Source organism: Acinonyx jubatus, chromosome E4 (genome assembly GCF_027475565.1).
Source record: "Acinonyx jubatus isolate Ajub_Pintada_27869175 chromosome E4, VMU_Ajub_asm_v1.0, whole genome shotgun sequence".
In the NCBI taxonomy this organism is placed as follows: domain Eukaryota; kingdom Metazoa; phylum Chordata; class Mammalia; order Carnivora; family Felidae; genus Acinonyx; species Acinonyx jubatus.
Genome location: NC_069395.1, coordinates 26,051,317 through 26,075,905, shown reverse-complemented (window position 1 = coordinate 26,075,905; position 24,589 = coordinate 26,051,317). Strand labels below are relative to the sequence as shown.

The following is a 24,589-nucleotide window of genomic DNA, read 5'->3' as shown; positions in this document are numbered from 1 at the left end:
GTTGAACTGCTAAGACGTGTTCACTAAAACATTTTGACTTGCATTAATGCTTTGGGTCCCACGTTTGTATTAGAAATTCGCACACAAGGGGCGCCTGGGTGGCTCAGTCGGTTGGGCGTCCGACTTTGGCTCAGGTCGCGATCTCACTGTCCGTGAGTTCGAGCCCCACGTCGGGCTCTGTGCTGACTGCTCAGAGCCTGGAGCCCGTTTCAGATTCTGTGTCTCCCTCTCTCTCTGCCCCTCCCCTGTTCATGCTCTGTCTCTCTCTGTCTCAAAAATAAATAAATGTTAAAAAAAAAATTAAAAAAAAAATTCGCACACAAATGAAAATGGAAAAGCTGCCAATACCCAATTTCTGTACCCTGTTTTTCCACTCGCAATCATATACTTCGGTACCTTTTGACCCCATGGAAAAAAAATAGTTTTTTTAAAGAATGAAATAGTTTCCATCATAGTGGATTCTTAAGCACATTCTCCATGTGTGTGGTGTGCTAGCTGGATGTCTTTTGGCATAATTGTTACATGTTTGGCATGGACAGCACACAGGTTGGTCTTCAAAAAGGCCCACCGAGGCTCCGTAGCTCAGGGGTTAGAGCACTGGTCTTGCAAAAAGGCCCACCGATAGGCCTCACTCACTTGCCTCCTGCAAAGCACCCATAACGGCACGCTGGAAACACAGATATGTTTTGAAGTCCTGAGCAGTTTCTCACACCAGATGCCGGAAAGGAAGTTTGCAAGTCACAAGTTCTGTGGAGTTTCACGGAGCGCCACAGTAGCAGAGCTGTAATGGTGAGGTTTCTTCACTCCTCCAGTAGTGGGCGCACTCTCACCAGGGGCTTTTGTAGTCAGTGGCTTCCTCGGTGCTATACCACCCGTCGATTTGGGAGCAGTCTGCTTTGGGCAAGCCATGATATAGCGAATTTCTTACTTCCCCCCCTCCTTCTTCAGCTGGGGCCCGGGAGCTGGAGGTGGCGGTGGTGGTGCGGCGGGAGCTGCAAACATTTAATTACGTACTCATGTAGAGTAGTGTTGTAGAAGATCTTATTTTGCATACTTACAGTGGATTTCTTTTTTACAAGTTGGACAGGCTAAATATAAAACTTTCTCCTTTTTCTTCCAGTAGGTGCTCTTCCCCATCTTATTTCCCCCTAGATATTTGGTTAGGTATGACAGCACCATTAACACTGGGACAGAATGTTGCTTGGGATGGAGGGGAACCTGGGAACATTTTTGTACCAATAGTGGGAACAGGGTTGGAAAAATCTTCTGTGAAGATACCTAATAATTCCTGAGAAGTTGGGACCTAAAAATAAAAATAGCTGCTTTGGCCTGTTTGTGATAACAAAATTCTTATTGTCATTAAGGGAATTTAATTAAGCAGTTTAAAAAAATTTACCTAGAGAAAACATTATGAAAAAAATAGATAACTTAAAAATTTTGAATCGTGAACTTGTCTGAGTTCCTTCCATTGTTGTGAACTTTGAAAAAAGCCAGATAGGCTAAACTTTTATTGATAAACACTAGATTCTATGTTTTATGCACTTACGGCTTATTAACCCTTGTACTTCATTTGCCAAAAACAAGTGAACATGCATCAAAAACCTCTTGTAGTTATGGGTCTCTGGACTTGGAAAATACTTTTATGACCCAGGCACATTTAATGTTTATTACTTCTAATGATAGAACAGACGTCTTTATCTGGATTGGTGAAAAAATTTTTAAGGGGATGGGGTGCCTGGGTGACTCGGTCAGTTGGGTGTCCAGCTCTTGGTTTTGGCTCAGGTCATGATCTCAAGTTCATGAGTTTGGGTCCCCCATCGGACTCCACACTGCTGGTGTGGAGCCTGCTTGGGATTCTCTCTCTCTCTCTCTCTCTCTCTCTCTCTCTCTCTCTCAAAATGAAAAGAAAAAAATTTTAAGGGAATACTAGGAAAATTCACTTTTTATCATTGTCAAAGCCTACATTTCTAAAAAGTAAGAGTTTGGGAGCACCTGGGTGGCTCAGTCAGTTAAGCATCTGACTCTGGATTTCAGCTCAGGTCGTGATCTCACAGTTCAGTTTGTGAGATCGAGCCCTTGTTGGGGTTCTGTGGAACTGACAGCATGGAGCCTGCTTGGGATTCTCTCTCTCCCTAATGTTCTGTCTCTCTCAAAAATAAATAAACTTAAAAAAAAGTAAGTCTGTTAACGTCCAGCATGAGAATAAGTGGATGAGCCTGGTGGTTGAGGACAGCTCTCTTGTTGTAGGACTCCTTTCTCGAGCATGACAGTCATGTTCATAAATGTTTCCTCTTTCTCTAGCAAACTGTCTTCTCATAATGAATTTGTGTCTTTTGGAGCAGCTGCACAGACTTCTTCGTGCTTTTTTATCACCATGTAGGTCATGCACTATCTGGGCCAGTACATAATGGTGAAGCAGCTTTATGACCAGCAGGAGCAGCATATGGTGTATTGTGGTGGAGATCTTCTGGGAGAACTCCTAGGACGTCAGAGCTTCTCCGTGAAAGATCCGAGGTAGGGAGAGCGAAGGTTGGTTTATCTTTTTGGGGGCTTCTGTCTAACCACTCAGTCTCCATAGGTTATTAATGGTTATCTTTTTTTTTTTAGTCAACCAATATTTAAGGGCCTTTGTATGTCAGGTAGCCTGTGAAGCACTGAGAACAAGTCAGTGAGCAACGCAGTCTCAGATTCTATGGCACTTAAAGGGTAGTTAGACAGTAGAGGCGCTTCCCCATCTTAATCAGACAATCACACCAGCACAAGGTAAAATTATACCGTGGGTAAGTGTTACAGAAAAGAGGTACATGCAGCTGTGTTGGGGGTGGGATTCAGGGTCTGAGGAGTCAAAGGAATGCTCCTTGAGGAAGTGGTTTGAACTGAGAGCTGAAAGAGAACGAAGGAGTGAGGGGCCCGAAGGAGAGTGTTGAAGGAGAGCTTCTGGCAGATTGCACGTCGTGTGCAAAGGCCTGGGTGGGAGGAGCTTCACGTGGCTAGGTTAGGATTCTGTGAAGCCATTGTAGAGAGAGGAAAGTGAGCTGGTGAGAGAAATGCAGTGTTGCCGGGCAGCTCGACGTTGATGATGGGCCTCAAGAATCGCGGTAGAGGTCCTCTGACCTGTTGTGTGACTTTCTCCAGCTGCATGGGCTGTAAATGGTTGTTACAGAGTCAAAAGCTAATAGGTAATTGGGAAGCCAGTTGTTCTCTTTGGATAGCTTTGTGATGACTGTTTCTTCTGAGCTCATTTTGTCTTATATTGGTAAGACTCCCTTCCACCCCTTCCCCAATTAAAATTGTAAAAATTTCTAGAAGGAAGGAATGGTCTCTAAAGGAAATCTTGGGCTGTTAGCTAATTAAATAAAATGTAAATTAATTAGTTTTTTAATGAGGGCAAAGTAACAAAAGGGCTTGGGCATTAACATTCTTGACTTTTAAATGATTACAAACAAATCTATCCTGGGGGAAAAAATATCTGCCTTTTTGTGTGTTATAGAGAAAGTTGGAAGATCACATATCAGATAGACACATAACATCTAAATTGGAAAACCATGGGGTTATTAATTTTTTTTTTTTTTGTCTCTCTGACAGCCCTCTCTATGATATGCTAAGAAAGAATCTTGTCACTTTAGCCACTGCCACTACAGGTATGTCACATCATATTTCTTCAGTGTGTGTCACAGCTTTGAGCTCAAGGGGGCAAATGATGGGAAAACGAGGATCGAGGTGGAAATGAAATGCTGTGTTGGCATGATCGAGAGGGATTCCTGTCTCACAGAATGTTATTAGTATGTTAATTTTTCATTGTGAAAAATTTCAAATATACTGAAAATAGATTAGTATGATGCCTACCTCTTAGTAATTGTTAACATTTTGCCACATTTGCTTCACCTGGACATGCTTTTTTTTTTTTTTTTTTAATTTAATTTTTTTTCATCTGGACATACTGTAAAAATCTCTAATTTTTACTGTCCAGTAGTCAGTGTATGTATAGTTACCCTCAGTTATCTCAGAAATATCTTTCACATTTGGCTTGTTCAGATCAAGATCCAGACAAAGTCCATACATTGCGGTTGGTTGAAACACCCCTAAGTGTCTTTGTAAAACAATCCTCCTTTTATTTTTATGTCATTTATTTGTTGAAGAAATGGCTCATTTGTCCTGTAGAATTTCCCGCATTCTAGAGGTTGCACATTGTATCCTTGTGATGTTGTTAAACGTCTTCTATTTTCATTAAACTAGTAATGCTTGAATAGTTTCAAGTTTAAACTTTTTGCTGACAACATTTCACGGGTGGTGCTTTGTACATCTGTTGCATCACATCCGGGTCATGTAAGGTCTGCTTGTCCCTCTTTCCGTGATGTTCAGGTTCTGTGGGCTCACGTGGTGTTACCCTGACCCATCTGTTATAAAGGTCCCCCGAGACCCTTTCACCTAATGGTTTTAGCTTTCTGGTGTATGAATGCCAATTTGCCTAACCCTTTGCTTGATTCTGTATCTTTTAAATACTGCCCTTTGAGTTTAAGTTAGTAGGTGTGTGCAGGAAACTGGCTGCTTTGGGGTCTGATGTTTGGTGTGTTAGAGATAAGTGAATCAGCTGTACATAACTGAAATGTAACCCGATTTCCCTTGCTCGTTGCCAAATGATGACACTTTTTTTTTCTCCATTCCTATGTGAAGCCCCTTCATGAGCTTCAAATCAGATTTTGGGTAACATTGACCTTTGAAGAAAGCCCAAGTTTGTAATTCTTTTATTTATTTATTTATAATTTTTAAAAAATGTTTATTTTTGAGGTAGAGAGAGACAGAGCGCGAGTAGGGGAGGGGCAGAGAGAGAGGGAGACAGAATCTGAAGCAGGCTCCAGGCTCTGAGCTGTCAGCACAGAGCCTGATCTGGGGCTTGAACTCACAGACTGTGAGATCATGACTTGAGCTGAAGTCAGACACTTAACCAACTGAGCCACCCAGGCATCCCTAGTTTCTTTTAGATTGGTTATCTTTCAGTAGTTCACTGAAATAAATACTGTGGTTGAAAAGAATCTGTTTCTAATAAAGATTTATGATTTAAAGTGAGAGCAGAGAGACTTTGCTTTCATATTGAAATGTGATTTTGAACTTACATTGAATTTTGGAGCCTGTTGACTTCATTGAACAATTTGCCCACTTTGCCCACTTCACCCAGCTGTAAATTTCTGTTGCGAGGAAAGGCCTTGTAAATAATATAGTGCTTTATTGAAATTCAGTCACTTGTGATACAGTAGGGCTTTTCTGGGATATTCACTGCAGACTTGAAATACACAGAGGATTTTATATTTGCTGATCTACTCTTTCGGTGGAATTTGTTTTCTGATTGATCTGTTCTCTGAATATCTAGAGTGGGTGTGATTCTCACTTTTTCTCTTTCTTGCACTTTCTCTGCAGCATTTAACATGCTGTGTATTAAGACGAAAATTTCTGTAACAGACATTTCAGATGATCCTCACAACAAGGCTGTGAGGAAGGTCTAGAGATGAAGAAACTGAGGGGTTTTTTTGTTTTGTGTTTTTTTTTTTTTAGAATGAGTGATTTGTCCAAGATTAGTTGTCACTGACAGTTGGTAGAACAGATATTTCTGACTGGCCAGTTCTTGTTCTTTTCATCGTGCCACACACACGCGTTGGTGTCGTATAGAATTTGCCCGTTAGTTTTTCTTAACACATGTTTCCTGTGAACATTAAATCTTTAAAACATTTTGTTTGTTCTTAAACGTGTGAACCTTGAAATAACTTCAGTTACGGAAAGGTAGTAAAAGTATTATAAAGAGTTCCAGATATTCTTTACTCAGATTCCCCAGATGGTAACATCTTATGTAACCACAGTATAATGTTCAAAACCAGAAAATTGCAGCAAAGTAATTTTGATTGATTGTCTGCTCTGACTTGCCCTTGCATTCGTGCTTGTGGCTGGTCAGCTCTGTTGATCTTCATAAATTGAGTTACATGTGTTATATTTAAAAGGCAAGTGAGAAAAGTGCTTTCCATGTACACCTTTGCAAGTGAGTTAAACCTTTTATTTTGATGGTTGCGAAATGCCATTGAAGTAAAGGTGGGTCTTTATGAATCATTTCTCCAAATCTCCACGTGTATACCAGTAAAATGAAATACGTGACAAACTTTGCGCTTATTTTAAAATTCCTTTGTACTTTGTACTTTTCCCAGATAATTTCTTTTTGCTTCTAAATGTTTTAGCCTAAGTAAGGTAGTAAGGTTTTAGAACTACAAATGACGGTAATCAGATTGCTTTATTAAAGAAATGCTTCATCTGCATTGTCTGATAACTGATCTTTGAAAACCACTCTGGTCAGAAAGTGCTGTCTCAAACTTCTCAGTATCTCCATTTACCTATAAAATGATTGTAGAAATAATGCTGTTTATAATTACAGTTTTGAAATTGCTTGCTTTGTGCAAAACAATTGAATCATCAAACCATTGTAGGATCTGTATTCTTTTCTTTTCCCTGGCAGTCTTTATTATGTGAGGACGAGATTTTCCGTAAGTGTCCTATCTCTGGACCTGATAGTAGCTAATGAGCCCAACCCTTGGTAGACTTATTTGGGAACCAAGGGTTACATATAACCTCACAAAATGAGAGTTCTAGGTTATTCAGTTCTCTACAGCTTGTTTTCCTGTTGGCTATGTTTTCATCTTCTGTTCTGCTTGAAAAATTTCCAAGTCCTTGAAGTACATTTCTCTCAGACTTAGAATGGTTCTCAGGTTACTGTTTTCTTTGCTATTTATTGCCTTTGAGAAAAACTTTATCTGCTTCCTCTTCCTTGTTAGGAAATGTTGATAGTAACTGGGGAAAATAAAACTTGTTAATTAAAAAAACTCTATATTCAGGTGGTGGGAATTTAAACCATGAAGTCATCATACACACTTAGAATGTAAGTTTACACGAGGTGCTATTGTGTACAAAGCAAATGGGGCAAAGTCCAGATTTGCAGATTTCATAACCCTGTATAACTTTAACAGTTGAAAACAAAAATTAAAGCCAGACTTTCTGTTTGTTTGTTAGTTTACAAGTTAGGCACATTTGCTAATAAGCACCTTTGGGAAGATATGGTAAAAATACTCTCCGTTATTTTTTGGTTGGAATCCCTTTCATATTAAAATTTGAACCCTTACTGTGAACATTTTTTAGTTATTTTTCCTTTTCTCCCAGATTACATTTTGGTAACATATCTTGAATATAGCCTGTCTTGGTCTTTGCCATTTTTATCAGTTTTGATTTTTCCCTTTTGGATGAGAGCCTTGTCCAGCCAACATGGAGAAGTACATCGTTAGGGACTAAACCTGGCTCCAGGGTTGTTTGCTGAGGTCCTTTTTATGTGGAAAGAATGGTTATTACCAGGGAAGGTTTTCCTTTTGTTTTACTTGCTATCCAGATGCTGCTCAGACTCTCGCTCTCGCACAGGATCACAGTATGGATATTCCAAGTCAAGACCAACTGAAGGTAAAATCACCACACGGTGACTTCTTTTGTTGTACAGAGTGGCCCCTTCTCTGTACCTGTGGATCTTGGACTCCCAAGACCTTTCCCTGAATGTGGTAAGAATTTAATAAGAAAGGTTCTTGGGAGTTCACAGACCAGGGACAGAGTGAACCTTCTCTGTTCTGCCTATAACAGAGTTCCAGTCTCTGCATCTTTCTTTGGGATGTAGCACTTCTGATCTTCAGTTCCTCCAGTTGGATTTTCTTTGGGGTTTTTGTGTGTGCCTGTATGTGTGATGGTGTATGTACATAGGTGTTTGAGAAAACTGCTTTATTCGATTTTAACAGGCTTGCGGCAGTTAAATTCATGTCAGGCCGTTCTTAAAGCTTCCCCAGACCTGGGAGAATGTTATGATCATCTTGGTATATGCTGAGGGTTTCACATGTTTTCTGAACGATGCCTAATTTTGTAGTCTAGAGGCTTTATAGCGATAGCCTGTTTTTAACAGTCGGTTTGGACCTTTTGTGCAGAGATTTTTTTCCCCCAGTTTTGGGGTTCTCCTAGTTCTGCTCACAGTGGGTTGAGGAGAGGTGTTGCCTTTATTTGATGACTGTTGTGAACTCCAGAGATCTCTTTCTTGTGCGTAACCCATTGTGCCGCACACTAACTGGTGAGCCAGAGTGGAACTGCTACATCCCCTGGTCTCAGTCATTTTTACTGCACTAATACACCTCTTTCCCTTTTTTCCAGCAAAGTTCAGAAGAAGGGTCCAGTTCTAGGAAAAGAATGGAAGAAGGCAATAGACCTACACTGCCTACCTCACAACATAAATGCAGAAATTCTAGAGAAGGTAACTTTTGGGTTAAGGCTATATACACTTATTTTTTTCTCTTTTTCATTTTTTTCTCTTTTGTTGATGACTTCTAGAAATGGCATTTATTCATATTAAGCACTGGCTGTAATTGGGACCATTATATAAGCAACTCAAAATATAATGTACTTTCTTTGCATATGAAGTAGGAGGGGCATATGTCATACTTCTGTTTCTCATTCTTTTCTGAAAACGTTTTCTTTCCCCCAGTGACCATTATTAACTTTGAAGAGGATGGTAGTGCTCCTTTAGCAACCTGTGATTTCTGGGCTGGAGCCAGTCCCTTCCTTTGGCTAGTGTGCTAATAGAAGATAGCTACACATTTATCAGTTTGCTGCCTGGAGAGTCAGCTGCCTTGGCCTTTTAAATCCTGTCACACCTGTATATATGTTCAGTCTGGTTACAATTTTTATTTTTATTTGTCTGCTTGAGGCAGAGGCTAATTTTCATAGAGTTTTGAAGTTTGCAAAGATATGTACTTAGTATGTTAGAGCCGAGAATGAGGCATCGGAAGTCTAGTAGTTCCTTTGCCCTTGGATGGTAGTCCTCAGCTCTTTGCCATCCATACTGGATATGCTATGGCCAAGTTAAACGAGTTAGTCGATATTTTGGAAGTTTCCCCCGTGCCCTGCCTTATAAAATATGTCCTAACATTTTTTCTACAAAGGTGTATACTGTCATAAATTACTCAGAGGTGTTTCATGGTCCGATAGTTTCTAGTCTTAGGCACCTGGCTCACACTTGGAGCAGTGGCAGGTTAGACCTCCAGCAACCTCCAGAGAGTGATGCTGCTGAAATTGTTTTCGTTGTTTAAAATTGAAAAATTTATCGTGCAGCTGAATTTTGGGCTGCCTGTTTACCTTGGAGCTTATTCTGTTCTGAATGGTATTAAATGTGTATTTTTTTCTATAACTGCAGGTCCTTGCTTGTTTGCTACTCAGAAAGCTATTTGAAATATAAGAATAGCCAATTCAAGAGATTATATGTTGTTTGTAATGTAAACTTTGAGAATAAATAGCTTAGTATCTTCAGGAAAGTAGATAGAAAGGACAGACTTTTTAATATGTGGAAAGTATATTTCTGTTCTCTTTACAAGAGTTATAGAGCTTGAATAGATGAGAATAATTTTAATATGGTGCCATCTCAGGAATTTGGATTTTGATAATTCTAGTAATGAATAGGTAAAAAGTTGAACTTTCTCCTGAACTTAATGGGCAGGGATCATTATAATTTGTAAGTAGATAGGTAACCTTTTGTTCTGACAGAGATCTATTTATTACAAAAGTTGCCAAGCACGTGTACCTCAGGACATTTAAACACTTGTGGTTGCCATTGGCGTGCCTGGTGCATTGGGAGGAGTAGAGGAGAGTGAGAAAGTAGGAAAAGAGGAAAGCACAGCAAAAAAAGATTGGATGATGGGAAAGAAAGAAAAAAAATTCTTGTGGTAGCAACCACCTTGAATGCCATTTGGATGTACAAAGCAACATCTCTTACTTGGAATATGTGGGGCCTTCTTATGTTTTGGATTTGTAATATTTCTTGATTTTAGATAATTCCAGGAGAGCCCATTGATCTAGAAAGGACATACTTACTTGGATAACCTTGAGTTCAGCATTTTATGATGGTTGTTACCTGTCAAAACGTGAGTTAGTGAGAAACATTTCCTGAATATGTGGTAGCAGTGAGACTGCCTTGTCAACCTTGTGAATGCACATTCCGGTCTGGGCTGCCTTGGTTCTGTCTCAAGTCGGACCACCATGCCGCCACCACTTGCAGTTCAATGGATCGAGCCATTATCATCATGTGCTACAGCGAGTCATTCTTTAGTTATTGCTGTGGTAAGAATGTTTAACATGCGAATAATGACCATTTTGAAATCCTCTAAGGGCACTGTCGTCGTTTGGATGCTTTCAGAGTTTAGATTTCTTGATAAATGATCCATCTACTTCTGGTGTCATTACTTACCGATGAATGAAGCCTAAATAGGAGGTTTGGCTCTGCCACTTTTGTACTGGGTGTAGACATGTCTTTTTATCTGCCTTAGAAAGAGGTTGTAAGTGTTACAAACCGAGTTTTGATTCTTAGTGTTGTGTACATAGTTACCATTCTTTCCGTTTGACCGCTGTAGGTGAAGACTTCATAAAAAACTTAACCCAAGGTGAGACCTCTAAGCTGGACCTTGGGTTTGAGGAGTGGGATATAGCCGGACTGCCTTGGTGGTTTTTAGGAAACCTGAGGAACAACTATACACCTAGAAGTAATGGCTCAACTGATTTACAGACAAATCAGGTAAATGTCACATTTGAAGAGGAACTTTTTGTTTTCTTTTGAAAGAGTAACATCCTTGGTTGCTCTTGACCACACATTGCATTCTGTAAGAATTCTCATTCAGTGCCACGACTTTAAGCACCATCTGTGTGTGCCTGATGCTCAAATCTGTATCTGCAGCCCTGACCTCTTCTCTTAAATGCCCACCTTCTATATTCAGCTGCCTACTCAACACCTTCACTTAGATGATCTGACATTTAACATGTTCAAACCAGATTTTTCTTTTAATTTTTCTTTTTCCCCAAACATTCCTATCCAGCCTTTCTTTTTTCACAAGTCTACCTTCTATCCAGTAATTCTAGCCAAATCCAAAGGGATATCATTGATTTCTTTCTCTGCCATATGCCGCATTCACGTTGTCAGCTCTTTACCCAAAACATATCCAAAATCTAACCCCTTTTATTACTTCCGGTGTCATACCCTAATGCGAGCCATAATTATTCTCTTCCTTTATCTTATTTTATATTCTCCATTGCACTTCTCGCTTTGTAAAACTGTTACTCTGTTTTGTTTTATGTATCTCTTGTCTGTTTACCCCTACTGAAATGTAAGTCCAGGGCTTTCGCATCATTTACCACTCTATTCTGTTACCTGGTACTTAGAACAGTATCTGACACGTAAAAGGCGTTCCGTGAGCATTTGCTCAGTAAATGAATGGGTATATTATAGTGGCAAAATAATAAGTTTTCTTTTAGGAATATTGCAGAAAAGCATGTCATAAAATATCCATAGTTGAATGTGGAAAGAAAGTTATATTTAAAGTTGTTTGGGAATTCAGAAAGAAGATTTGAGTTACTATCAGTATTTCTCATATTTTAATAAACATTATTGACTGTCAAGGAAATGATGTACCACAGTTAATAGAATGTCTTCTAGGTTCTCAGAATACCACCCTTGGAAAGGAGTTGAGGGAATGGATTCTATTTAGTTGAGCAGCTATGAGTCTTTAGCCTTTAAGCTCTTTAGTACCATTTCTCAAGTGTTATACTTGAGTTACTGTTGAAGTAGAGAATTCTTTGCCAGACTCCTTTATATCCACTCGCGAGTTTATACATAGTAGATGCGAAGTAGATGTCTGTGGAATGAATAGATGTCCGTCGAAGAAAGAGGCAAGGTGTTCTTTGGAGATGTGTAGGGACATTGAGTTTTGGGTTCATTTTTATTGGTTCAGCATCACTGATAAGCGTCTGACTATAAACCTTTTTTTCTACTAGGATATAGGTACTGCCATTGTTTCAGACACCACAGATGATTTGTGGTTTTTGAATGAGTCTGTATCAGAGCAATTTGGTGTGGGAATCAAAGTTGAAGCCGCAGATACTGAACAAACAAGTGAAGAAGTAGGGAAAGTAAGAGACAAAAAGGTATGTTTGGAAACATTTCGCCTTGTTTGTATCTACATGTACCTAGCATAATCTGTTCAGGTCTGGTATCCCAACCCTTTTGTACAACAGATGACTCACATAATTCCCCCCTTTAATTTCTTTTTTTAAAGTTTGTTTATTTTGAGAGAGAGGGCACGAGGGGGGGGGGTGGAGAGAGAGGGAGAGAGAGAGAGAGAGAGAGAGAGAGAGAGAGAGAGAGAGAGAGAACGAGAACTCTAAGCAGGCTCCATACTGTCAGCATAGAGCCTGACGTGGAGCTCTATCCCGTGAACCGTGAGATCATGACCTCAGCTGAGATCAAGAGTTGGATGCTTAACCAGCTGAGCTTTTTACTCATTACTTTTTCATGTTTTCCTGTATCCAGTTTTAAGAGTCACATTAAGTTAACCAAGGCTGTCTTAAAAACAGAATAGGACTGTTTGGGTGAAACTCCTCCTCCTTTAGAAGCAATAAGCTGCCCTTTCCTGCTTGTCTGATCTCTCACTGTGGAGTTGTTTCTTTAGGAGACCTTTCTTTGCTAACAAGGCAACGTTCTAAATGGCCACAGCAACCTGTAGGGAAAGAAATTCTTATTTCTTGGACATCTCAGTGTCTTTCATAGCCATTTATATGTAAATGGAAATAGATGAGTTCTCCCTACGTATTTTAGAGTTTAAATAAGGGGAAAGAAGAGAGAACTCCAAATACACATGGCGTGAGCACACCAAGATGAAGCATGTGCTCAAGTCTCAAAAGAAATTGGACACCAGATCCAGTGTCCAACATTGACAAGATTCTCAGTAAACATTCATTGAATAAATGTAGCAAAACACACACCCTGAATAGGGTCATTTTTTTAATTTAAGGGATTTTCATAGTAATTTGGGTTCCTGAAGGATATGTTGGTGTGTTTGTAGGCAGATAGATGCTTAGGTCCTGCTAGCCTAGTTGTATGTTGGGAGCATTAGAAGGGACTACAAGTGGCTTGAAGGAAGACAGAGGGGACATTTGGAAACTTCCATGGAGAGAAGTGGGACTTAGAATACTTGAACTTGCATGAGAAAGTTGCTATACTGAGGTCCCTAATTGAATCATAATTGGTTTTATTCCATTTACCAGATCACAAAGTAGGGTGTTGTTAGAATTTTAAATTCCAAATTTTAAAATTTAGAAGACACTTCCCACATTTCTTGACTTTCTGTGTCCTGGTCCATGGGCATGTTGTTACAGGGCAACCAGAGTATCACTTAACTAGGTTTACTTTTGAATATGAAAAGTAAAACTTTGAAATACTTTGTTTTCATTCTTGACATCTCAGTTCCTTATTTTATATAGTACTCTTCACTTCCGTTTTCTCATGTAATTCTGAATGCCTACCTAGATTCCCAACATAAAAAAATCACATTTAATGATTTGTAGCTTTTCTACTCTGATATTGTTTATTTTCATTAAAGTCATACATTTGGGCGCCCTCTTCTATTTGATGACCTTTCTGGGTACTTTTTAATCATTTCTTCTACTAAAGTTCTGGCTGGGTGCATCTAGAATCATTTAAGCTATTTTCTTTCTAAGTGCTAGTGATGGAGGCAGAATGTAGTTTTAAATTGAAGCTCTTCTGTCTTTTTTGCTCTCAGGTTATAACCTCCTGTAAACTAGGTGAACCTCACTAATGAGATGTCTTTGCCCTCATAGGTGATTGAAGTGGGAAAAAATGATGACCTTGAGGACTCCAAGTCCATAAGTGACGACACTGATGTAGAAGTTACCTCTGAGGTAGGGGTATCTAGTAAAAGAGCTGTTTTGCACCCCCCGCGTCTCCCAGTGTGTACGTTCCAGCACTGCACTTGTGTTGAAGAAGGCCATTTCCCCCATTTCTATCTCCCTTTCCTTGACATTAAGACATGTTGGCTTCTTTATATTTTGTTACAGGTTTTTATTGGAATTTAGAGAAAGGGTGACTTAAGTGCCTGTCTGTATGCCTTTCTCCCCGCTGACGAAATTCTTTGGACCTGATGCAGTGGACACACAGAGTTATTCAGAATAGTCCTGCACTGCTTTGCCCACTAGCCACCCCTCTGTAATCGTAAAGGTAGACTTATAAGCTATCTAAAATTCTTTGTCAAGTACAAAGATCATATTTTCAGTGCTTTGTTAGAAATCGACAAATGGAAAATGGCTTAATTTCCACACAGGTTTATATTAATGGAGGGCTAGTAAATGAAAATGTAGTATTAAGCTGGAAAGGTAATAGGTATGGATTTGTCACCAAATGACAACTCAGGTTTAGACTCAGATGTATACCTTTTCTCTTTTCATGCTGGTTCCCCATTTTCCTTTTAGTGCTTCCCTTGGCTAACCCGCCGTGGGAAGAAGGGTGGTGGGGGAAGGACAGGGGAGGAGAGTTTACAGTTTGCTGCTTGGGGATAGAAAAGTGGTATGTTGTCTTTGGTTGACCCTCCCCAGCTCCTGGCCTGCCACTGTTGCCCATTATGGTAATTGACTGCAAATTATCTGTCTGTGTATAGCTAAGTAATAAAGTAGAATATATTTGTCCGTTAAGGGTTCTTGACCATAATACAAATAGCAGAGATAAGTGTTTCCATCTTCATCAGACTTCTTTGGCTACTTGGGCCCAGAAAATCTATTAAGCAAATAGACTGTATTTTATCAAATCAAAGATGCCATTGAATTTAATAAGCCCTATTATTTTATGTACTACTAAAAAAGAAAAAGTGATGCCAGTTAGACTGTGACACACCATCAGTTATGAATTCCAAATCTTTACGAAGCCCCTTTGAGTATCTGGATAGCATTTCAGGTGAGATGTGAGGATCTTAAGCCGGCAAGAGTGTTGTGAGGATCCCTGAAGACCACCCAGTTTAACACATGGCCGCGTCCCTGCCTCTTGGCCCATGATATTGAGTTACGACTTCTAGACTTGAAGTGTGTGGCCTTTGTTCTGAAAGTAATCAAGTCTGCCTGTGTCCAGTCATTGATCCTGTCAGGGCCAGGCAATTAGCCACATTAAATACCCTTGACTTGTTCCAGGTAGCTACCTTTGCATTAAGCAAGGCATTTAAAATTCATTGAGCTCCAGTATCTCCTAATTTGGTATCTACTAATTTGGGTATGGAGGAGTAGGAAAAAAGTTACGGGCATCCAAGAACAAGAACGTTCATTTTTCAGAGGGTATGGTTTAGGCGTATAGTTAGCTAGTGAGAGACCATGAGTAAATTTAGTCGTTTTCAAATCTCATTTTAATTTTAGCTTCCTTTTTTGCCAAATTTTATATTTCTTAATTAGTGGGAAAGAATGAAAGTGTTCTCTTTGCTTCATTCTTTAGCTTCTTGCTCAGTAAGAGAGTTAAATTGTACAAAGAAATGAACTAAAAAGAAGGCAGCAGGGAAAAGCCAGCAATCAAAATTCCATCCAGATGAGATAGAATGCCAAAATAATGAATTTAACTTTCTTAAAGATAGCTATATAAATCTTGACTTGAAAATGACGGTTGTGTCACTATCATTGTAAAACTTGTCAAGACTTTCTTCCACGTGGCTGTGGAATTTGCCCATATGCGAGGCTAGACCACCGATGGGGAATGTCCGGACTCTCACTAGCTTAGTGAGATGATGAGCCAAGGCCTACCCTCCCTTTTCCTCAACTTCATGTTTGCCACGGAGTGAGTGTTAATTGGCTGCACTTGTCTTTGTAGGATGAGTGGCAGTGTACTGAGTGCAAGAAATTTAACTCTCCAAGCAAGAGGTACTGTTTCCGTTGCTGGGCCTTGAGAAAGGATTGGTATTCAGATTGTTCTAAGTTAACCCATTCTCTCTCCACGTCTGATATCACTGCCATACCTGAAAAGAAGGAAAATGAAGGAATTGATGTCCCTGATTGCCGAAGAACCATATCAGCTCCAGTTGTTAGACCTAAAGATGTGTATACAAAGGAAGAAAACCCTAAACTTTTTGATCCCTGCAACTCAGTAGAATTCTTGGATTTGGCCCACAGTTCGGAAAGCCAAGAAACCATATCAAGCACGGGAGAACAATCAGATAACCTTTTTGAACAGAGAACAGATACAGAAAACATGGAAGATTGCCAGAATCTCTTGAAGCCGTGTAGTCTGTGTGAGAAAAGACCACGAGATGGAAACATTATTCATGGGAGGACAGGCCATCTTGTCACTTGTTTTCACTGTGCCAGAAGATTAAAGAAGGCTGGGGCTTCATGCCCTATTTGCAAGAAAGAGATTCAGTTGGTTATTAAGGTTTTTATAGCATAGCTAACTCAGTGAATTGCAGAAAATATTAACAGGGCTAGGTCATGTTTCAAAATGTCAGTATTGAGCATCTCTACTCAGTGTAGCCCATTACATCTGTTTATTTATTTGGGTAAACATCTGTGTTCCCCAACATTTTTGCTTCTAAACTTATATGGACTTTGAGAATGAGTTCTTTAGAACTAGGTTGCCAATTTGGGGGACGCTGTTAACATGAAAAGATACGTTAACCACTTCATTCTCTCCTCAAAGATGAGGATCTGGGAGAAAGCAACTGCCAGTACTAACAAAAATACATTAATTCGCTCACTTACCAAATTATTTGAAGATTTACTATTTCTTTAGTTAATTGTATTCCCCATTCTTTTTTTTCTGTTAGGGAATGTTATTAGGCATTAGGATCCAAGGTGGCTATTAGAAAAATACTAAAGCTAACAAAAGAGATAATAATAAATTTGATTAGTCAAGGTATGTAATGCTATATAGATTGTTGCAGTCAGGCTGCACGATTCAGATAAGCTAAAAGAAAAGTCTTGATAAAGAAGCGCTTTCTTCCATGTGTGCCTAGAACAATGGTATGGAGCATTTTTGCTAACATACTCCTAAAAGGGTTTTGAAAAAGTATATGTAACCTTTTGCACATTTTACACCATGAGGTATATAATTAACAGACAAAGTTTCCTTTCTGGTGAGTTGTAGACCTCTGAGTAGCCAGCCTAAAACAAGCAATGGAACATTTCTGTCTCCTTAGAATGTTTCCCTTGTTCCTCTTTCCAAGCAGTTCCCCCTCCATTTCGTGGCTCTCATTCTAGGTTAGCTGTCCTTTTGCACATGTTTAGTGTGACATCTAAATTTTAAAAATACCTTTAAATACTTAGAAAGGGTACCCTATCCAATATATTGTATATGTGCCTTAAAAATATTTTTCTCAAAGCCTTGGAGCTGTAGGTTTCGTTGATTAAAGTTATAGAAAAAATCCTGTCATGTAAAGTAGCAAAGCTGTTCTCATTTTAAAATTCATCAGCCAAATCAGATTTCACTTTCACTCAGAAAATGTTTGACTTTATTTTTAAAAATAAATGCATTAACACATTTCTGGCACAACCGTCTCAATTACAGTTCTAAGGTAGGTAAGGCATAGAATTTTTAACCTAAGCTCCCTTTGCTTTACTCTGTCCTCATTATCTTCTGAGAATCCTCTGGAGGTTTTTTGTTGTTCTTTTATTTGATGCCTCTAGAGGTTTTTTACATTCTGAGGCAATGCCCCATAGTAAGATTCTAGATGGGTGAGAGGCAGCCTTTCCTTTGGAAATAGGGAGTTATGGCAGTTGTGAAAAGGATATTAAGAAAAATGGTAGATCTGAAGAAGCCTTATCTGAGCACATTAATCTTAGGACAGTACAAATGGAAGTTGAAGACCTTTAAGCTGATGTCTCTATACCTATCCCTGCCTGCTTTCTCCATGGACAAATCTTGAAGTATGCCCAGGGGTATGCATATGAGATTTTGGGGACGAGGGCCCTAGAATTAACAAATTTACTGATCCAAAAAATTACCTGGGTTGCTTGTTAAAACAGCCCAAGTTTAAAAAAAAAAAAAAAAAAGCCAAACTCAAACCCCCCTCCCCCCACTTTGCCCTGGAGTTTCCATTTGAACATGTGTTCCTGGAAGCTGATTCAAGTGGTCCACAGACCACACTTTGGGAAGCCCTGCCTAGAAGGAAGGGTTTTCCCAGTTACAAGAAGTAGAATGAACAAGATCATTTTTAGCAGCATATTTAATTTTCTGAGGGGGAGTTTTGTTAAAAGTTCTAGAATTTTAAAACTAGAATGCACTCATATACTCAAGCCACTGTTATTTTGCACTTGAGGCTAAATTTAAGGTTAAATGACTGTCAAAAGTCACAGCTAGTGATGCAGCTATTACTAGAATCTAGGTGACTTGTAGTAAATCTCTAAACCATGCTCGCTCCCTTGTCATTGTTTGTTAAATATATAAAGCGGGATGCTTCTCGAATTTGTGGTAGCTCATCATCCTAAAATACTGCAGAATGTGACTTGCAGCCAAACTAGGACTTTAGAGAGAGTAATAACTTTTAACACTTTCTCCCCAAAGAAAAAGGCCCTATAAATGTCAGGCTTTCTTATATAATCAGATGTCCTCCCACAGGGAGGACAGATAAAGGTGCAGAGGAGCCTGATCCATTGTCTCCAGTATTGTTCCTTCTTGGGGAAGGAAGTTAAGTTCCTGGCTCTCTCTAGGCATCAGGGACAAGGGTTTGTTTTCCTTCTAGAAGTAGAACGAGTCCTTTGAGTTTAGTGTTTTGTTAAACCATGGTAAATGCTCCACCACTCCTGCAATTTAAATGACTTTTTCCCCTATTTTCTCTCAAGTACTACTCTCTTCATAATAGTTTGATAGCCCTCAATTTTGTTTGATTTTTGCCAGTTCGGCGCTTTTGCAAATGGTGACTTAAAGGAGGGACAGGGAGAGTTGGGGATCTGCACTTGTACCCTCTGATTCCTCTTATGAAAAGTCGCAGGTTTTTTTAGAAAATTAAAAAATTGGAAAATTTTGTGTTTGTAGATATTTGATGCCAGTTTTGGTACATCCTTGCCTAGCACAGGATCCTCTTTTGCTACTCAACTTTCCTGCTCCCCCTTGCTCACCTGGGTTTTATACTGTCCCCGTTACCACGAAATACTTTGCTTAGAACATCCCAAGCTGTATGTTTGAGCTGTGAGTGGTATAATAACCTAGACTCGGGTTTCCTGGATCTCTGATGAGAGCCGAGAGCCGTGGGACTGACTGCAGCTGTTACAGAGAAACGAGTGATAGTATCTGCAGGAGGAGGCAGCTGGTATTTCTTGGTAGCTTATCTGAAATCCGGGATGCCGCTTCCCCTGCAGATTGTTTCCTTCATCCCAGATCCCTATCCTGTGTAATCACCTCTGGGAGTGGAGGATAGCAAGTAGGACTTGTCATTCCTTGGGGTAGAATGGGTGAAGAGTCCTACAAAAGGCCACATCACGCTATCAGAGCAGTTCGTTACCTGCATCTTGATTTGTTTTTGGTTTTGTTCTTTTTTTTTTCATGCTACTGCGGTACAGGTATATTTTACTCACTGCCGGTAAAGCAAGACATAGTTTGTACGTGAAGTCTTCATAGTTTTACTTCTGCCAGGTAAATTCCTAATTTCCAAACACTACTATTTATCTTTTAGTTGTATTTAGGGTGGACAGTGTGCTCTGGTGTTCTGGAAACAGTGCCAGTTTACCGCTCTTTTTTTAGCAGCCTGTTTGATTTATCTCCTTTTCTCCCTTTTCACTCCCAGATGCTTGAGTGGAAATCTTGATTGTGAGGAGGGATCTCTTAAAGTGGGTGCCAGTGGAGTTTAACTTTTCTGCATCATGCCATAGATTTGTGATCAATGAAATCATACTCTATAAGCACCAAATTTCTTTTTCCCTCTTTCTTTTTCTTTCTTTCTTTTCTTTTCTTTTCTTTTCTTTTCTTTTCTTTCTTTCTTTCTTTCTTTCTTTCTTTCTTTCTTTCTTTCTTTCTTTCTTTCTTTCTTTCCTTTCTTTCTCTCTCTCTCTCTCTCTCCCTCCCTCTCCCTCCCTCTCCCTCTCCCTCTCCCTCTCCCTCTCCCTCTCCCTCTCCCTCCCTCTCCCTCTCCCTCTCCCTCTCCCTGTGTCTTTCTGTCTTTCTTTCTCTTTCTTTCTGTCTTTCTAAGTAATCTCTATCCCCAACGTGGAGCTTCAACTTCTGACCGAGACCAAGTTGCATGCTCTACTGACTGAGCCCAGCCAAGCGTCCCAGCGCCAAACTTCTTATTTTAATTACCATTATTAATATTTATGATCAGGTTACCCTGGACAGAAAATTCAGAGCAAAAGTGACAAATCTTAAGAAACAATGAATTTTTAGGTTACAGCTAAAAATGTCTCCTGTCTCATTAACTCCCTGTACTTGCACTGTACTTATAATATTTGCTATGCTTTTGTATTAAATACTTAAATCAGACTTGATAAAAATCTTAAGACCAATGCATATTGCCATTTTTTCGTAGTCCATCTATGGAATATCATAGGTTCTCGGTCCTAGGCTTGAACAATGGGTCAGCGTCTAGCCAAGCCAGCCTACAAACTGCCATGAACTTTTCTAATATAAGATGGAATCACTGCCAAGCATTTGAAATATGCAGTTGTGTTTTAATAATAATTTATGTATATTTAGGTGTATATAATGCTTTGTAGGACATGGTTTTATTTGTGAGAATTTTTAATGGTCAGGATCATTTGTAACCTTTTTTTTTTTTTTTAATGTCAACTCAATGCAATATTTGGCTCCTCTGAAAAGTCATTAATGAGAAATTGGTGAATGCTAGATCTTGGGTTCTGCAGAAGTATTGTGTTATCTCTTGGTTCTCTTTAGAAAGGAGGAAACTTGTTAACCAGTTATTTGCACCCCCCCCCCCCCGCCCCGAGAGTTATGTGAACTTTGAACTATATGCCTTTAGATACTGTGAATCTGTTGTTTTCCATTTAGCCAAGTATCTACTTAAATTGTTCATCAGAGCCCTAAAGAAGAATTTACTTTGATGGTTCTCTTCATTCATGGGTGTGTATATATGTATGTACATACACTATCAAGACTGCTAATGCCTTTGCTGAAAATGGCTATAAAATAGGAAGTAGCTGTGTTTAGGATCTGCACTTCAAAGAGAAAAAACCCGTAAGCTCTCCCCTGTGCCAAAAGCAAAATGTGCAATGTTTACAAATGTCTGGAATTTTGCACTGCCGTAGGGTATGCTGAGGTTACTTTGCTGGAATTGTCCGGAAGGTGATTAATGGAGTTGCAGTTCAGCGTATGAGGAGAGATACTGAGGGTCTGCAGCTGAACTGAGGTAGTGGTTCAAGTGACTCCCTGGCCTAACTTGGGGACAGTTTTTCCAGACTGCGTTGGGACATCCTTTCCGTGGACAGAGCTTTCCTCGGTCACCATTGCTACATTCGTCCTTTACAGGAGCCGCCAGATCTCTTCTCACCTGTGGGAGATTGTATCCTAAGCATTTTGAGATCTTTTGATAGAATGAACGTGCAGTCCCAAGTAATGCCGTTACTGGTGCGTGTGACCTTGTTAAAGAAAATACAACCTTAAAAAACACTCGGGTTTACTGTACCTCCATCAGAGCCTTTTGAATGACTGAAAATGTCACAGAGAAGTGTATCTGCAGAAAGAAGTAGCTGATATCTCTTGGTAGCTTATCCGAAATCAAAGATGTTGCTTGTCCTGCAGATTGTTTTCCTTTATCCAGGATCCTTATTTGATACCTTCTGGGAACGTAGCACAGCAAGTGAGAGTCCTCATTTCTTGGGGTAGAATGGGTCAGGGTATTGAAAAGGGCCAAGTGCTATAGAGTAACTCCTGTGTCAGAACAGTCGCTATCATTCGGCAAATGCTTTCTTGAAAGTTGACATAGTCACTAGAACACTGACACCTATCAGAACACCTAATGTCTTATCCTAAGGCTTTTTTTTTTTTTTTTTAACAGCTACCTTGATGTCCTACCTTTCCTCTTCCTTCTTCCCTTACTGTTGCTCTTTTTTCCTCAGAGTTCAAAGAGGTCTGCTTCTGGATACTGCTTTTATACCAAAGGCCTTCTGTATCACCCCCTGGGTGGTTGTAACTACAGTGATCATTAGATAAGATTCCTCTTTTCCAGTCAGTCTGGGGGAGTGTTTCTGTTGGAGAGTTAGGTGGCAGATTCTAGCAATCAGGAGGGGAAGCTGTGACATCAGAGCTACTATCTAATAAAAAACAACTCGTAGTTTAGGCTTCCTTTGCGTCCATGATGGGAGAACAGGGAGGGCAGTCAGTGCCACTGTTGTCTCCGCACTAAGAGATTGAGGCCAGCCTTCCCCTTTCCTACAGGACTTTTTTCTCTTTCAGTTTGCCTTGCTTTTTCACTTCCTTTAAAAACAATCAAAATGTCTCCTTTTGGGTTTTTTTCTTTCCTCCTTTTAAAAATAATAGAAAATGTTTTAAAAGGGGAATGAAATGTTTCTGGCCTCCTCAGCACTTGGCAAGGTAGAAGTTGTAAGCAGCCTTTGAACAGGACTCTGTCCTTAGTCTGTAGGCACTATTACGTGCCTTTTGGGTAGAGATAAGGAGTGAGATCGTTCCACCCTCTGTGGTACTGGTCTTGACCTTCTTAAGCCTCAGTTTTTCCCATCTGCAAAATGAATACTTGTACTACCCTTTTTCTACCTCATAGTTTGTTATGGAGATAAAGGATGCGGGAGCAACCTAACCTGTAAATTGCTTTAAATAAGATGTTAAGAATTGTTATACCAAGCTCTGGGGTATGTATTCAGAATACCTCATGTTCTGGAAGCCGAGCACAAGCTCCTCTCTATGCCTGCCTAGCAGAGCCTATGTTGCTTCCTTATACCCATGCCTCTAGCCCATCTCTTCTTTCCTTGCTATGAAGCTCTTGACTAGAAAAGAGGCCATCTCTAGGTTCTGAGCGAAGTGTGTGTAAATTTGGATAGTAGATACAACTGCCACGCTATGGTCTTGATCCACGAAAATTTTCTACGTGCACTTGAGTAGGTGGCCTAAAATGCACTGCCAATACACCGAAAACATGCAGTTTTCCAAATGACATATCTCATCAGGTAGCATAACCGACAGGAGTGTAGCCAATGTGCTTGCATCGCGTGGAAGGAAAAAAGCAACTTTAAGTAACTGAATGTGGCCAGCTTAGTAAATGGGGAAAGGAGACAGCTTCATGTGTTCTCATCTAGTCCTTTTAAGCGCCAATAAAATAGCTCTGTATCTTCTTGGTTTTTGCACTATGTAATGCTTTTAATCCCTGTTGATTCTGTTGTGCCTTTTTGTGTATTAAATATTTTTCGTTTTGCCGTTGTGGTGTCATTATTGGGGAAATTTGTATATAACAGAATCTCACTTTTTGTTTTTATATGCAGTCTTTTGTCTGATTTGGGGACGGAGAGAATAGAATTTGCCATAGAAGTTGCTGTACTTAATCAGTAGTGACTTTGATAGTTTCCACCACTCACCTATTAGAGTGTTGTATTTCATTTTTAGGTTCCCAGTCCTTCAGTTTCTTTTTAAAAAAATTTTTTTTTTAACATTTATTCATTTTTGAGACACAGCATGAACGGGGGAAGGTCAGAGAGAGAGGGAGACACAGAATCCGAAATAGGCTCCAGGCTCTGAGCTGTCAGCACAGAGCCCAACGTGGGGCTCGAACTCACATACCGCGAGATCGTGACCTGAGCCGAAGTCGGACGTCCAACCGACTGAGCCACCCAGGCGCCCCAGTCCTTCAGTTTCTTTCTGAAACTGAAACGATTTTGCAGAGTTGCTTTGAACCTTGAGCTAGTTAGATCAAGTGGAATTTCCCCAACTATAGCCCTTGAGAATTAGAGAATGTATCATACCTGCATGTCTAGGGTGATTTGAGACAAGCCTGCCTTCTAGGCACCAGTCTGTACCTAACTCTTCTGAGCCCACGACTATGTCGCCTTGTCCGTCTTTGCTACTGGAGAGATTTCAAATGGTGAGGTGACAGATTTGCCTCTACTGAGTTGACGGAGACATGCTAGGTGCAGGCTTCTATTTTGTGTTTCGGATTGGGGCTAGTTCAAGACGTAGTGAGGGTTTGTCACAAAGTACACATTGATTTATCATTTCCATGCCTAACGTTTGCTGAGGTTTTTAGATTGGGGGGATTCTAGCCCTCCTTGAAAAGCTAACGAAACTTAGGAAATTCTTATAAAAAAGCACAACATTTTACGTTCATTTTCAGTAGCTTCATTGAAACCACTGGTCTGTGGCCCTCCTGTTCTGTTCTTTTGAGGGATATCACGAAAACCTGTCCACCAGAGAGCTTGCTAGCCCACGATCTCAGAAGGTCATGTCCTCCCAGCTGGGACCGTTAAGGTGAGTGAAACTCGGGTCAGTTGTCCTGAGCTCGGGGCCACTGCAAAACAGACACGGATTGGTGTATGCTGCACAGTTGTTGGGGGCACACTTCGTAGGCTGTCTTATCTAGAGTTATGTAATATGTACCTGTATGAGGAGCTCCTGGGGGTGTGGGGTGATGCTGGAAATACTGGGGATAGCATTTAAAAATGAAAAAAGAAGGAGGAGGAGCATCAGAGCCAAGGATGAAGCCAGTTTCCGTGTCCACAACCCTTTCCACGTTTTGTGACCCCTTTAAGGTACTTTGTATGGATTCCAACTGCA

At 40.0% G+C, this 24,589-nt stretch overlaps 1 protein-coding gene and 1 long non-coding RNA gene across 5 annotated transcripts in view; both read left to right on the top strand.

Moving 5' to 3' along the window:
- MDM4 (MDM4 regulator of p53) overlaps positions 1–18,884 on the top strand; it is a 37,824-nt gene extending 18,940 nt beyond the window's left edge. The window contains exons 4-11 of one of the 3 annotated variants that reach the window (XM_053209512.1): positions 2,381–2,514; positions 3,586–3,641; positions 7,418–7,485; positions 8,215–8,314; positions 10,464–10,624; positions 11,878–12,027; positions 13,720–13,800; positions 15,740–18,884. In XM_053209512.1, coding sequence (XP_053065487.1) covers positions 2,381–2,514; positions 3,586–3,641; positions 7,418–7,485; positions 8,215–8,314; positions 10,464–10,624; positions 11,878–12,027; positions 13,720–13,800; positions 15,740–16,312 — 1,323 coding nt within the window. In that variant the 3' untranslated portion in view covers positions 16,313–18,884. Of the gene's footprint in view, positions 1–2,380; positions 2,515–3,585; positions 3,642–7,417; positions 7,486–8,214; positions 8,315–10,463; positions 10,625–11,877; positions 12,028–13,719; positions 13,801–15,739 lie in introns of those variants that run through there. The other 2 variants (XR_008293247.1, XR_008293248.1) reach the window with 2 other exon arrangements.
- A 1,024-nt stretch (positions 18,885–19,908) lies between these two features.
- The window catches only part of LOC106972886 (uncharacterized), a 66,441-nt gene continuing 61,760 nt past the window's right edge, over positions 19,909–24,589 (top strand). The window contains exon 1 of one of the 2 annotated variants that reach the window (XR_008293249.1): positions 19,909–24,283. This is a non-coding gene — a long non-coding RNA (uncharacterized LOC106972886). The remainder of the gene's footprint in view (positions 24,284–24,589) is intronic. The other variant, XR_008293253.1, reaches the window with a different exon arrangement.